The 14,075-nt window shown below is 51.9% G+C and overlaps 1 protein-coding gene across 2 annotated transcripts; it reads right to left on the bottom strand.

Annotated features, from left to right (window-relative positions):
- Positions 1–2,318: 2,318 nt before the first annotated feature.
- On the bottom strand, positions 2,319–13,678 carry LOC111151521 (scavenger receptor class F member 1). Of its 2 annotated transcripts, none has more exons than XM_022509569.1 (11): positions 13,561–13,678; positions 13,177–13,238; positions 12,823–12,924; positions 11,437–11,962; positions 9,256–9,474; positions 8,696–8,824; positions 7,805–7,908; positions 6,963–7,083; positions 5,571–5,692; positions 5,343–5,486; positions 2,319–4,688 (listed from the first exon to the last, which is right to left on the bottom strand). In XM_022509569.1, the coding sequence occupies exons 1-11, from the start codon at positions 13,656–13,658 to the stop codon at positions 3,829–3,831; spliced, it is 2,487 nt and encodes an 828-aa protein (XP_022365277.1). In that variant the 5' UTR covers positions 13,659–13,678; the 3' UTR covers positions 2,319–3,828. The 2 variants fall into 2 exon arrangements, with proteins under 2 accessions (XP_022365277.1, XP_022365278.1); XM_022509570.1 differs by having other exon boundaries at positions 4,226–4,688; positions 5,343–5,449; positions 13,561–13,660.
- Between the last annotated feature and the right edge of the window lie 397 nt (positions 13,679–14,075).

Below are 14,075 nucleotides of genomic sequence, written 5' to 3'. Positions count from 1 at the left end.
CTTGGTTTCTGCTCTGGTTGTGATCTCATGTGTGGTGGGATGGAACCCCGCCTGGGGCTCCCAGCTCAGTGGGGAGTCAGCCTGAGATTCTCTCCCTCTGCCCCTGCACATGCTCTCCTGCTCTCCCTCTCCCTCAAATAAATAAATCTTTTTAAAAAAATAACTCACTTTCTACCCCCCAAACTGTCCCTCTCATTCTTTCTCAAATAATAGCACCACTACCTACCGAAATTAGATATTGTGAACCATCTTTTCAATAAATATTTGAAATTTGTCTTAAACTCTCCATTATTCTCCCTCTCCTTCACCCCACCCCCACCCCACCAACACAGCCATATCTCCTAAATATTTATCTAATTTGCCCATCTGTATCCCTAGGACTGCAACTGCTCTTCATTCAGCCTCTGATCTCAGCTTCTCAAATACATTTCTTCACCCAACCCCATCCCAGTGAGCTGTGGGAAAGGTAAATCTGACCTTAGCAAATTTGACCTCTGCTCAATCCTTCAGAAACTCTCTACCATTTGTCCTGTAGGATAAAGTTCAAGTTCTCCAGCCTAACCCACACAGGCTCCTCCCTATTGGTCTCTTCCTCCACTTAGAGGCTGGTTGACTGGCCAGATCATAGGTGCTTCAATCACATGGAATTTCTTGTGGTTCCTGCAGGTGCTGTACTCTCGCCTCTGGCCTTCAAAGATAGACTCTTCTTGGACAGCACCTCCTTCAAGAAGCCTTCCCTAACCACTCCCCAAAATATCCTTTACTATCTTTGTCCACTGATTGCACTGTTTTGTTTTGTTTTTTTTATAGTGCACTGTTTCATCCATTTGTCCCTCCCTTTTCCCACTGACTATGAACAAATATTTGGGGGCAAAAACTATGTCTTACTCAACTTTGTTTACCAGCACTTAACAAAGAAGCCCAAACAAAGCAGGTGCACAAAATTGGGCTTGTTGAGTGAAAACATGAACAAATGAAAAGGGTTGGAAGTTATCAGCTTCTTGAGACAAAGGATTCAAATCTGGGAGAATGATGGTGATGCAAATAGTAATTACCCTTTTTTGAGAACTAAAAATTTCCTAGGTGCTTTATGTAGTTTCTGTCATTTAATCCCCACAACAGCTCTGGGAGATGGCCAGGTCCCCATTCCAAAGTCCCCAGATGAAAAAACTGAGGTTTTAAATACCATTTCAAAGTCACAAAACAATTATCAGAAGATTGAATCCAGGGCTATTTGAATGAAATTCTGGGTTTCTTTTTTCGGTGTTTTTGTCAAGGGTGTTAAAGCCCCAACACCAGAACTGCTGACAAGTCATAAAGAAACAAAACCACTAGAGTACCAGAAGAAAAGGCAGATGATTATTTCACTAGTTTTAGGGTAGAGAAGGCCTTTCCACTAAGCATTTGAAACTCACAAGTCAAGGGGTGCCTAGGTGGCTCAATGGGTTAAGCCTGCCCTTGGCTTATGTCATGTTCCCAGGGTCCTGAGAGAGAGTCCTGCTTTGGGCTCCTTGCTTAGCTCAGCGGGGAGTCCGCTTCTCCCACTCCCTCTGCTGCTCCCCCTGCTGGTGGGCGCTCAAGCATGCGCTCTCTCTTTCAAATACGTAATCTTAAAAACAAAACAAAAAAAACCCTCAGCAGTCAAGAAGAAAAAGACTGTCTAAAGGGGCCCCACCCTAAGAGGAAGCCACCTTTAAAAAGGATTTTGGACCACTCTGCAAGGAACCCTCCACCCTTTCCCTTGTGACAAAAACCTGATTGGATGACAGGCGCCGGGAGGGTCAATCAGATCAAAACAGACAGCCAACAAGCCCATAAAAACCCCTAGACTTAGAAACTCCCATGGCAACCCTCTCCTGTCCCTTACCTCCTTAGGAGCTTTGTACTATCACTTTGCCATTGCTCAATAAACCTTGCTTTGCTGCCCACCAAAAAAAAAAAAAAAAAAAAAAAAAAAAAAAAAAAAAAAAAAGTCTGTCTAAAATAAAATTTTAAATTTCTATAGAAAGAAGAAAGAAACTATTAACAGCATTAAATGATCAATCACAAATGGGGCAAAGAATATCCTTGATATACATAGGCACTTATAAATCAATGAGGAAAAGATGAACACCTCAGTTGAAAATCGGGGAAAGAACATAATCAGATAACTCATAGGAAAAAAATAATTATTAAAGACACGAAAAGAAGCTCAACCTTAGAATAAGCATAGAAATTCACATTTTAATGATATGATTTTTTGATAGTTAAAAAACAAATGTAAAAAACCCTTTTATCTGTATAAAGCTTTTAACTTCTTAAAAAGCTTTAGCATGTTATCACTTTATTATTTTTATTGTGCTAAGATAATGAGATACCATTTCAGCCTATTAGACCGGGTGTACAGAAATAGATCTTGCCATCATTTGTGAAAATACAAAACCATGTAACTTTTTTGGAGGGCAATGTGAAATAAGTGCCCAAATATTTAATGTCTTATCCTATCACCCAGCAATTCCACTTCTAGGAATCTCTTCTGCAGAAAAACGTGCACAGTGCAAAAAGAAATATGGACAAAATAGTACACTGTGTCATTTATTGCATCAAAATGATTAGAAACAACCCAAATCTCCACAGGTAGGGGAATGGTTTAAATAACCTGTGTTTCTTCCACATGATGGAATTCCAGGTAGCCATTTTTTTATAAAAAGAGGTAGCTTTACATTTACGGACATCAAAATATAACCAGGATATATTGTTAAGTAAAAAAACAAAGTGTACAACAATATGATCTTTTGTTTTCATGTGTCCAGAAAAACATCTGAGAGGAAGGATCTGAACTGTTCACCAGATTCTCTAAGCACTGGGATAGAAGGGGAAGCTGCTGGTTCTGTACTGACTAGGTAATTCAAGTATGTGAGAAAAAAAAATTCAAACAAGACCAAAAGACATTCAGAGACAAGTTAAGTCTGGTCCCTCCCCTGTCCCTCAGGTTCCTCTGAGGAAATGGGAAATCTCTTTTTTACTTTATACATGTCTATAATGTTAGTACTTTTTTAAATTTTTCACAAAAAACATTGTTTTTAATAATTTTTAAAAAAAATCTAGTGAGAAAAGTAAAAAGAATGTTCACTAATGAAAATTTACAAATAATACAAAAGTTTAAGAAAATAAATATCGCTACAATCTCATCTCCCCCCCAAAAAAAATGCCATTTGATGCCTTTCCCTCAAAATTTTTTATGCACATACATCCTTCAGAGAAAAAAAAAAGTTTGTAAAACAATCACAAAATATACACAAAGTGGGAGGATTCTAAACATGTAGCCTGAAGCAAAAAGAAATGAAATTTATAAAAAGACACCTTATTTTTTACACTTAACAGTTGAGCATAAACAGTCTCCCCTATTTCCCATATTAAATATTCTTACACAATGTGATTTTTGTGGTTGTTTAGGGACCTATCCTAAGCAATCTTTCTTTAACCAATCTTTTGTCATCATTTAGGTTATTTCCCATTTCAGAAAAATGTTTTGCAAATGGAGGAAAGAATAGCCTTTTGGGGCAGAGTCTAGGAAAACAGAAAAAAGGTCCCTGCAGTCATCTCTTTCCCCTTCCTGACTCCACCCCATGGGGTCTCTGCCCAGGCCTTCCAGACCACTCCCAGAGCACTGCCAGGGCCCAGAGCCAACTGGCCTCCAGCTCTGACGTTTCCCCATGAAAGGGCAGAGGATCTGGTCTGTCTTTCCTGGCCCTGAGATCTTTTTCCAGCAAAACACAGTCTGATCCAGGGGCAGTTCAGAAGCCTACCCTCTGTCCACAGTCTTCCCACTCTCCAAATTCAAGGTTCTCAGGGTGCTGGTGGCCCAGAGATGGGTGCAACGTTCTCATACTGGGGCTCCTCCTGCTCTTCCTCATCAGCCAGCTTTTGGGTATCCTGTTCTTGGGGGCCACTGTCAGGGGCCAGCTCCTGGGCCCTTCCTGAGTTCTTGGTACCATCCCCCAGCCCCCTGGCCACTTCCTCTGGCCCAGTTTCTACAGACTCTAAGGACCTAGTAAGCTCATCATTCGGGGCTAGGCTGGGGCTCTGCTTGGCAGAGCCAGAGGCTAGTCCAGGGCTGCCCTTATTTCGACTAAGGGCCCGGCGTGGAGGCTTGGGGATGGCACTCTTGACCTTGGGCCCTGCCTGGCCTTTCTGGAAGCTACCAAAACGGCGGAGAACAGACCGGACAGGGCCCTCAGATAACTGGGGTGTCCCTGCCAGCATGTAGATCGTAGTCACAGAGCCTGAGCCCTCCAGGACACTGCCCTCAATGGCTTCTACACGCTCAGCCACTGTCCGGCCACCAAGAGGTAGCCGGCGGCGGCCAGTGGCTGAATCCCTGGGGCTGGCAGCACCAGGAGGGGTCTCATCCATTTCTGCTTTCTCTGAGCCCATGGACTCCTCAGCCTCCTGGCTTTCAGGGCCCAACTGGGCCCCCCGGGAGAGCCTCTTGGGCTTTCGGAGAGGACTGGAGATTTCCCCTGAGCTTCGGCGACTCTGTGGGGCAAACTTGGTGCCTTCGGCAAAGGAGACTGATGGCCGTTTGGCCCGGGCGAGGCTAGAAGTGCGCGGGATGGGAAATGGGGTGGAGGCGTCCTCGGGGGGAGGGACGGGACCTCCAGCCAGGCTGGCTTCTGGAAACTCTCCGTGGGGCACAGTGACCATCCCTGGAAGAAGAGACAGAAGAGCTTGCCTAAAGCTGGGCTTCCACCCCAATCCGTTCTGTTTACTCAGTTTGGCATCTGCTGGGAAGCCTCAACAATGGGGCGAGGAGGAGGGTGAGGGTACAGAGGCAGGGGACAGCCTATTCAGGTAGACATGACTCCATCCACACACTCTTCTCACCACCCCTTCCCCTGTGAACTAATGCCACATGCTAGCCAAGCTAAAGCTCTGTCAGTGCCTCACACTCCAGTCCCTCTCACCTTCGGGCCTTTGCGTGTGTTCTTCCCTCTTCCTGAAACACCATTCTCACCCCTCCTTAGCTGTCACTTGGTTGACTCCTCCTGATTCTGCTAGACTCAACTCCTGAGCCATATTCCCTGGCCCTAATCACCCCTGACACGGCTGGATCATGAGCCCCTACTTGTATGTCCCCCATCAAAGCATGTTGACACAGCTTCTGTCCTACATGTTCCTGATGACCACCCGCCAGACAACAAGCTTGGGGAGACCAGAAAGTTCCGTCTCATTCTTTACCATGTCCCACGGCCAGGAAATGGACCTGCACTCAAAAGGCCACTTGATACATGTTTGCTGAAGGAATAAAGAAGTGGCAGTGGGCAGGGCTGCTCAGGGCGGAGCGGGCTGTCGGGGGCTACCTTCTTGGGGTGGTACACAGTAAGCCGGGCTCTCGTCTTCTCCGGACTCGGGATCAGAAGAGAAGGAGTCATCTGAGGCCCAGCCGGCCGAGGGCGGCTCAATGAAGCTGTGGTTGAAGGGGATCTCCGGGTCATGGTGAGAGACTGCAGAGGGCTCAGGGTCAGGCACGGAGGTCCACGGAAGACCTTGTCCCATCCCAGCCCCTGACCTTCAGCACCCACACTGACCTGTGACCCAGGGAAGCTTGTGGCTGCTGAAGCTACCACAGGGTAGTGCCGAGCCCAGGCTGCTCAGCGCCCCCCAGACCTGCAGCTTCATCCTGGACACAGCAGCTCCATCGCTTGCTGGCCTGAGGGTACGGGAGGGTGGTCAGTGCATAAGACCACTGGTGGAAGCAGGGTGGGGGCTGCAGAAAAGGGCCAGGACCATCCTAGTCCTGGGGTTAGTGTGAGAAAGGCAGGTTCACAGAGTGACTGTCTACTTCAGTGGTTCCCTTGGACCACAGAGTAAAATCCAAACAACAGGCTTCACCTCTCTGGGCCTCAGTTTCCTCATCTGTCAAGTAGGGACAACGCCCTTCTATCACGCTAGTGCCAGGCACCTGGTGGGGGTTCCCCCAAATGCAGCTTTGTGTTATTATCACCCTCACTGAGTCCCAGCTCAGCTACATTTCTGAAAGTGCCACCACCTCCAGGAAGCCTGTCCCTGACACCTCCCCCCCCAAGCTGGAAGCCACGGCTTCACTGTTACCATTCCTCTGACAGCCTTTGTGCCTTTCTGTCCTTGAGTGGAGGTCTTCTTCCCCACCCCCAGGGTCTGTCATCTGTGAGTACCACACAGCACAGAGTAGGATGCTTGGGGATTAGTGCGTGAACTAATACAAGAGCACCAGAGAATCCAGAAAAACAGAGCATGGGCTTTGTGGGCGCCAGTGACAGGCTGGGTCACCTTAGGCCTCCATGTCCTCCTCTGTGATTTGAGAACACTAATCCTTCTGCCTGCATGTTCCCTGCTCTGAACCTCCTTGCTGCTGTGAGTCTCCAAGGAACAAGAAATGTGATGAGATTTGGTAAAGGAACAAAGCTCGGTGCAAACAACATTCCCCAGCAGTGGGCATCCCAACCTCCACCCTTGCAAGTCCCCCTAATCCTTCCTATTATCTCCTCTTCTCAGAAAGCTGCCATCTCTGATAAACAACCACTCGGACTTTGAGGTCACTCTCCTTTGGAGAAACAGGGAGTTGTTGAGGCCTAGTCTCTTCCTGTCCCTGCCCAGCATTGCCCTGGGGCTTCTGCCTTCCCTGCTTTCCTCCTCGGGTCCCTGTGAATAAACCCTCAGCAGCTACGGGCTTTGAGTTGCCCCAGCCTGATGCCCAGTGCCCAGTGCCACTGCTCACCCTCCTGCAACTCAGAAACTTGCTCCTGGAAGGCTTCCAAGGAAGGCATGGCCTGGACATGGCAGTGTCCAGGCCATGACCACTGCCAGCTACTCCATTACCTCAGACTTAAGTGTGTGACCCAGCCAGTCCTTCCTCACACCCGAAGGGAAACCAGATGCCAGCCTACTCCCAACCCCCTGTCCCAAGCTGGGGGTGGGGGAAGGGACAGGCCAGAGTTCACCTGTCCTTGGGGTCCAACCGGGCGGCCCAGCAGCAGCAGGCACAGAAAATGAGGCCCAGGAGAAGCAGCAGCAGAGGCACAAGGATGCCTGCGATGAGGGCTGCATCCCGACTGTGGTGCCCTGGAGAGAGCAGGGGAGAGCAGGGGATGGCCAAATATTCTGGGCCATTGTGTCTTCCATATATCATGTTTCCTCTCCAGTTCTGAGTTGTCCCCCGGCCCCCCCGAATTTTCCACCTACGGGTCCCTCCCCTTTTTCTGAGAGATGTAGGCTCTACTCAGCCTTGAGGCCCTCTTCCCAAAGCAGCAATCCTGCTAGCCTGTCCCCAGGTCTGTTCCACAAGCCCTTGCTCCCACTTGTCACACACCTGGTACATATCCCCTTTGTAGCAGGTCTGAGAGTTGCCTGCTCATTTCCTGGCTGATAGCCTGGTTTCTCAGGAGGCAGGGGCTGTCCTATTTTCAGGGACCCACAAAGTTAACCATACAGATTTCATGCCTCTGAAGTGAGCCCAAACTCCCTGGCAAGGGATACATCCCTGGAGCCATATAAAGGGCCAGTCTCTCCCTGGTTACCGGCCCCTGCACCTTCCTTCCTTCCTTCCTTTCTCTCTTCCTTTCTTTCTTTTTAAGATTTTATTTATTTATTTGATAGAGAGAGAGAGACAGAGCGCAAGTAGGGGGAGCGGCAGGCAGAGGGAGAGGGAAAAGCAGGCTCCCTGCTGGGCAGAGAGACGCGCGGGGGGCGGGGGGGGCACTCCATCCCAGAACCTTGGGATCATGATCTGGGCTGAAGGCAGATGCTTAACCCACTGAGCCACCCAGGCGCCCCTGCACCTTACCCAGCTGGCAGGCCCCAGAGACAGGGTTGCAGGGTCCCTCTGGACATTCACAGGGAACAGAGCAGTTGTTGCCATGGAAGCCAGGTGGGCATGAAGTGTTGCAGCTATGGGATGATAAGAGACAAAGGCTGAAGGCAGGGTGAGAAGAGTTAGGGGTAGGCGGGGCACAGGGGAAGGTAGATTTCCGGGCACTGCTCCCCATCCCCTGCCACACAGACTTCCTGGACGATGCCCAAGCAGACTCCTCTGACCTCTGAGCCCACATTCTAAGTACTGCTGGCAGTATTTGGGAGAATCCCCTTAGCCTCTAAGCCTGTCTTCCAGAGAGGCCACCCAGAGGCGGCCCCTCAGTACCCAGCCCCCCAGGGTATAATCTTCAGACAAGCTCCACCTCTCCTGATCCTTACCCCTAGCCCATCCAGCACTAATGTGAAATAAGCCAGAGGCCAACGGCATCCAGAGAAAAGTCTTCAGGGTCTGGAGGTCTGAGCCCGCCCTGTCCCGCTCTCTGGGCCTTGGTCCTCTCCTCTAGAAAATTAGGTCTGTTCCACGTGATACTACATTCTGTCCTAGAGGTGGAAAACCTGACATCGAAGACATTGACCTTGTTTATGTTTTACCATCTCAAGACCTCAGGGAAACAACAACGAAGTCAGCAATCCTACCCCTCAAGAACTTCTCCACCTCATTAGGGAGCCAGGCCTTTTAGATTAAGCATCACTACTTCTGGAAGATGCGGACCTCATAGCAGGAGGAATAACTTTGCAGCGATGAGCTGAGTGTGCTGGGTGGGTGTGTAGGAGGGGGAGAAGTCCAGGAAGTTCAGGAAACAGACGGCACAGAGGTCTGACCTAGCCCCCTACCTTCCTGCCAGGGCCCCAGTTCTCTCACCTGGGTCCCCAGTAGCCAGCGTGGCAGATACACTCCCCGGTCACAGCATCACAGGTCCCCTGAACACAGGTGGGGCAGGCAGAGCTACAGCCCTCCCCATAGGTGCCGGTCGGGCAGGGGTCTTCGCACCTGAGGTGATGAGAGACTTGGAATAGGCTCGCAGGGCAGGCCTGGCAAGGCAGAGCCCCCCCAGAAGGGTCTTACCCATCTTCCCCCATTCTTCTGGACTCAGGACCCCGACTGTCTACTCCTCAGCAATGAAGCTCAGGTATAGACAGGGCCTTGAACTGGGGGCCAAACCCAAGAGGGGACAGACTACAGAGCCTAGAGAGGAAGAAGAGAGCTCAGGATACCTGAGTGGCGAAGAAGCCGGAAGAGAACTCTGCCCAGGGCCTCATCAGCCCCCATCTCTCTTCCCTCACACTTCCCCAGGAGGCAGGCCCCCAAGGCTATTCGAATTAGTGTGTTGGGGGAGGGGCCAGCAACTCCCCAGAGGGAGTAGCTGGAACCAGGATCCTGAAGGAAGGTGCACCCCACCCGGAACAGGCCGGCCCCCTCACCTGGGCCCCAGCCACCCAGGGTCACAGTGCTGACAGTGCCCAGTATCTGGCTGACAGGCCTCCCCAAGCCGGCAGTGGGGGCACAGCTGTCCACAGCTCTCGCCAAAAGTGCCAGGTGGGCAGGGCTGGTGGCACTGGGTTCCGTTCCAGCCCGGCTCGCAGGACTCACAGCTGCCTGTGTCTGCAGAGCATGGCTCCTTGTGCTTGCAGTGGCCACAGCTGGGAAGGGAAGGAGTGCATGGGAGCACTGAGGAGCGGATAGAGGGAGTCCCCACTGAGGCCTCCAGGGACACTGGAGAGTAAGTACCCAGAGCACTCAGGCAGGTTTGAGCCTCAGTTTCCCCATGTTGTACAACAAAAAGGCTGGACAGAGGATCTCCGTAGGATTCCAGCCTTCTCCTTCTAACTTCCCATTCTAGAACCTGGCCTTCCTAGGATCCCAGGGTTACCAAGAGCTCCCAGCCCAGCCAGAACAGCCAAGTTACTTTGGCCAACCTCCCCAGTGTTCCTTCCTATCCCTTTTCTCCCCTCAACCCTCCTATCCCCGCCATCTCTGAGGTCTGGCATGACTGGGACTCAGAGTATCTCCTGTCCCACAAGATGAAAATGCATAAAAATTAAAACATGTCTGTTTTCATCACTATAATTTCAAGTTTATCTTATGTTTAAAAAAAAAAAGTCTTAAAAAAAAAAAAAGTCTTTGGGGCGCCTCGCTGGCTCAGTGGGTTAAGCATCTGCCTTCAGCTCAGGTCATGATCGCAGGGTCCTAGGAGCAAATCCCACATGGGATTCTCTGTTCTGCAAGGAGTCTGCTTCTCCCTCTCCTCCCTACCACCTTGTGCTATCTTTCACTCACACTTTCAAATAAATAAGTAAAATCTTAAAAAAAATTTTTCCCCAGTTTTTTTTTTTTTTAGATGTAACTATCATACTGTACTGAGTAACTTTAAGGTACACAGCCTCGACTTGACTTACCTATATCATGAAATGGTTACCACAGTAAGTTTAGCTAATGTCCCTCATCTCATGTAGGTGCAAAAACAAAAAACAAAACACAAAACAAAACAAAAACAACGAAAAAAAATTTTTTTTTCCTTTGTGAAGAGAACTCTTAGGATCTACTCTCCTAAGAACTCTCCCACTAAGGTTTTCCTTAATCTTAATTTCTCATTGATTCTTTAACAGCTTTTTTTTTTTTTTTAAGATTTTATTTATTTATTTGACAGAGAGAGATCACAAGTAGGCAAAGAGAGAGGAGGAAGCAGGCTCCCTGCTGAGCAGAGAGCCCAATGTGGGGCTCGATCCCAGGACCCTGGGATCATGACCTGAGCTGAAGGCAGAGGCTTTAACCCACTGAGCCACCCAGGCACCCCTCTTTAACAGTTTCTTTGAAAAGTCTTTCTCTGGATAGTTATCTGGAATCATATGTTTGGATCAAATTCATTTGTTCATAAAATCAATTCAGCAGATCCGCAACAGAAAGAAAAAGCAAGCAAGCAAGCATTACGGTGTGTGTACGTATCTCATGTATGTAATATGTAGAGATATACGCATTTATATTACATGTAATACATGAGGCAAAGATAAGTGTATGCTGTCTGGTTAAGCTTTTACCCCAGAGCTGTGTGTGTTGAGACAGACAGAGTTAGGTGGGATGTAAAACGCATTTCGTTTTGTTGTTTTGTTTTTATTTGCTTTTAAGTAAGCGCCATGCCCAAGGCCCAACGCCCAGTGCAGGGCTGCAACTCAACACCCCCACCCCAACCCCCGTTCAAGAGTCGCATGCTCTACCTACTAAGCCAGACAGGCGCCCCAAAACGCATTTCTTACTGTGCGTGGAGCGGCCCAAGTTTGAAAGCCACTAAGTTTGAAAGGCACCCTGCAATCGTTTTGTCACGCGATTCATCTTTTATCTGCTTCTAACTATAGTTTGCTGGTACTCCTACGGTTTGAGAACAACCAGACAACGGGCTGGGCGAAGCTGGACCTAGGGCTTCGAGGGTCTTTCTCCTCCTTCTGTTCCGTCCCCGTTGGTCTTGGCGGAAAGCACCGTGCCCCGCTCTCCCCGCGCCCCCGCCTCTGCCGGGCTTCCCCCTCCCCCGCGCTCTCGCCCCTGCACCCCCGCACCGCTCCTGTGCGGGGCAGGGGATGCTCGCGGTCGCGTCCCCGCCTCCTGCTCACCTGTCGCGGCAGTGAGGCCCGTAGCTGCCGGTGCGGCAGGGCAGCTCGCAGCGGGCACCGCGGAAGCCCGGCGGGCAGGCGCACTGACCGGAGGCGGCGCTGCAGCGGCCGCGCACACACTCGCACTGCTGCCGGCACTCGGGGCCCCACCAGCCCGGGCGGCAGGCGCAGCGGCCGGTCTCCTGCGCGCACGGGGAGCCGTGGCAGGCGCAGCGGAAGCTGCAGCGGCGGCCCCACCAGCCCGGCTCGCAGCGGCAGGAGCCGTCGGCTTGATCGCAGCGCGCCGCCGCCGGGTTGCACTGGCACGGGCGGCGGCAAGTGGACGACCACCAGCCGGGCTCGCAGCGGCACGCGCCCGTCACGGGGTCGCAACGCCCGTGCGGGCCGCAGGCGCACGCGAACTCACAACGGCCGCCCCAGCGGTCCGCTTGGCAGTGGCACACGCCTGTGGCCGGCTCGCACTGGCCGTGTGGGTGGCAGGCACAGATCTCACGGCAGTCGGGGCCCCAGTACTGGCCGGGGCAGCCTGCAAGGATGGGATGGGACGGGGTGGGGAACGGAAGGGGGTCAGCAGGCTCAGGGCCAGACATGGCTCTCCGCCGCGTCGCAACCCCCTTCCACAAGGAAGAGGGGTGCCAGGCCCACCCCCAAGAGCCAGAGACAGACCCTTGAACAGGCAGCCTAACCTCCTGGGGCACAGCTCACTTCCTGCCTCTGACTGAACTACAAAAACCCTTTGCAGTGGCCCAGCTTCCTACTTTATACCCCAGAACACACTTAGAGGTCCCGAGAGGGAGAAGCTTTGGTCAGAGTCACACAGAAGTAGGATTTCATCCATGCCCCTTCCTTCCTCTCACGCCCTACCCCCATCCTCCACCCACCCCACTGGAGGTGAACTGAGCGTCCTGAGTGTCGACCCCAGTCCAGATGGTGACTGTGAAGATCACAAAAAAGCCACATTTGCCCCTAGTGTCTCCTCTCAGCCCTGAATCCTGCTCTCTGGCCATCCTGCGCACCAAACCCTTTCCCATGCCCTCTTTTTACCAGAGAAGGAAGAGCCGGGCCAGGGTTCTCCTTCCACCTTCCACACATGCCCATTTTGCAATTAACAGGGATAACCAGCGTCTTTTCCAAGAAGTTGAGCAAAATGGTGAAGGGCACACAACTAAGAACTGTGGGTAGGGCTTTGTGGATATGGGTAAAAACCAGATGACTCAGGTCACCTTCCAGGAATGCGTCACTTCCCGACTCTGGGCCTCCATCTCCTCGGTGAAGCTTGGAGGGATTCTGGCCCTGCTGTTCTAAGATCACATTTCTACCTGCTTTGCCTCCCCGCGGCCCAGTTCTGCCTAGCAACTTCATCCTCCAGGTGAAACTAGGACTCACGGGAGTTGCACTGGGCCCCGAAGAATCCAGGTTTGCATCGACAGAGGCCTGGTTTCACACAGACTTCATCTTCCCGGCAGGCATCTAGCCCCTCACAGATGGCTGAAAAACATCCCACCCAGGTGGGAAGGATGGTGGCATGGCCGAACCAGGGGACCACTCTGCCCCTCTCACTGGTTCCCAGCACCCTGCCCCCTCAAGAGTCATTCCCTCAGGGCTGGGCCGGGGGGACGTCAGGATGGGCTCCAGCTCTAGGGCTCAGGAGGGGAAATAGGCCCTAGGAGGAGGGGAAGGGTGGGTCACTGGGCTATGTCCTCATTTCTTCTCGGGTAGGGATCTGTTCTGGCTACTCACGGATAGGGCATTCTTGATCTTTCTGCCTCCAGCCTGGGCAGCACTGGATCTCAGCAGAGGGGCTGTGGGGCAGAGAGGGGTCAGCCGGGGGACAGACTGGCTCCGAAGGTGGATCTCTGTCTCTGGCTGAGATGTGGGAGGCTGCCTCAGCTGCATCAGGCAGGCCTAGCCAAGAGTCACAGCCCCAGTGTCCCTAATCCCTTCCCTTTCTTTCCCTGGCCCTCCCACCTCCAGCCTTGCCTATCTACCACCCTCCAGGCTGTCCCCAGGCCCCCTTCCCTTCAGCTCCATGGTCTCTTCCCTCATGTCCTCCTCCTTCTCGGCAATGCCTCTACCCCAGTTCAGCCACCACCACCCCGACCTCAGATTCCCACAAAGACCCACCTGCTCGCCAGGCAGACATGCTGCCCATTGGGGTCCAGCTTGGACTCCTGGGTCTCCTGTGTCCAGAGCAGCAACAGTAAAAGCAGCCTCAGTCCCATGGCGGCCCGTTCAGCCGGAGGGCTTGGGTTAGTCTGGCCCCCACAGCTCCCAACCCCCTCCCTGCTTCCTTCCAAGGCCTTTCCTGAGGAAACCAGTGTGAAGGGGCGGGCTGCCATGAGGCACCTCCCTGAGAGGGGCGGGGGGGGGGGGTGCTGGGAAGATCAGACACCAGACAAATAAAAAGGAAAGGAAAGCTGTGGTGAAGGCTGAGTGGGTACTATAAGGGCTGGCCTCAGTCTGGAGGGGTCAGGAAGATGAAGAGCCTGGATACTGGGGCACAGGCAAGTGTGTGTGGTGAGACTGGGAGCCATGTCTTTCCATTAAGTCATACTACACAAGTGAGGCCCTCACCAGGAGAAGCTCCCCACCCACTTAACAACCAACAAGACCCTGTGAGGAAACCACATCCTGCCCCT

This window comes from Enhydra lutris, unplaced genomic scaffold, assembly GCF_002288905.1.
Source record: "Enhydra lutris kenyoni isolate GAN:26980312 unplaced genomic scaffold, ASM228890v2 scaffoldscaffold26, whole genome shotgun sequence".
Lineage (NCBI taxonomy): Eukaryota > Metazoa > Chordata > Mammalia > Carnivora > Mustelidae > Enhydra > Enhydra lutris.
This window is presented reverse-complemented; position numbering and strand designations above follow the sequence as displayed.

Bases quoted from the DNA above. Each gene is read 5' to 3' on its own strand.
- LOC111151521 (XM_022509569.1), bottom strand. From the start codon at position 13,658: ATGGGACTGAGGCTGCTTTTACTGTTGCTGCTCTGGACACAGGAGACC. The intron at 12,925-13,176 runs GTGAGTAGCCAG...GATGTTTTTCAG, and splicing joins AGATCAAGAATGCCCTATCC to CCATCTGTGAGGGGCTAGAT. The intron at 7,909-8,695 runs GTGAGAGAACTG...ATCATCCCATAG, and splicing joins GCTGGCTACTGGGGACCCAG to CTGCAACACTTCATGCCCAC.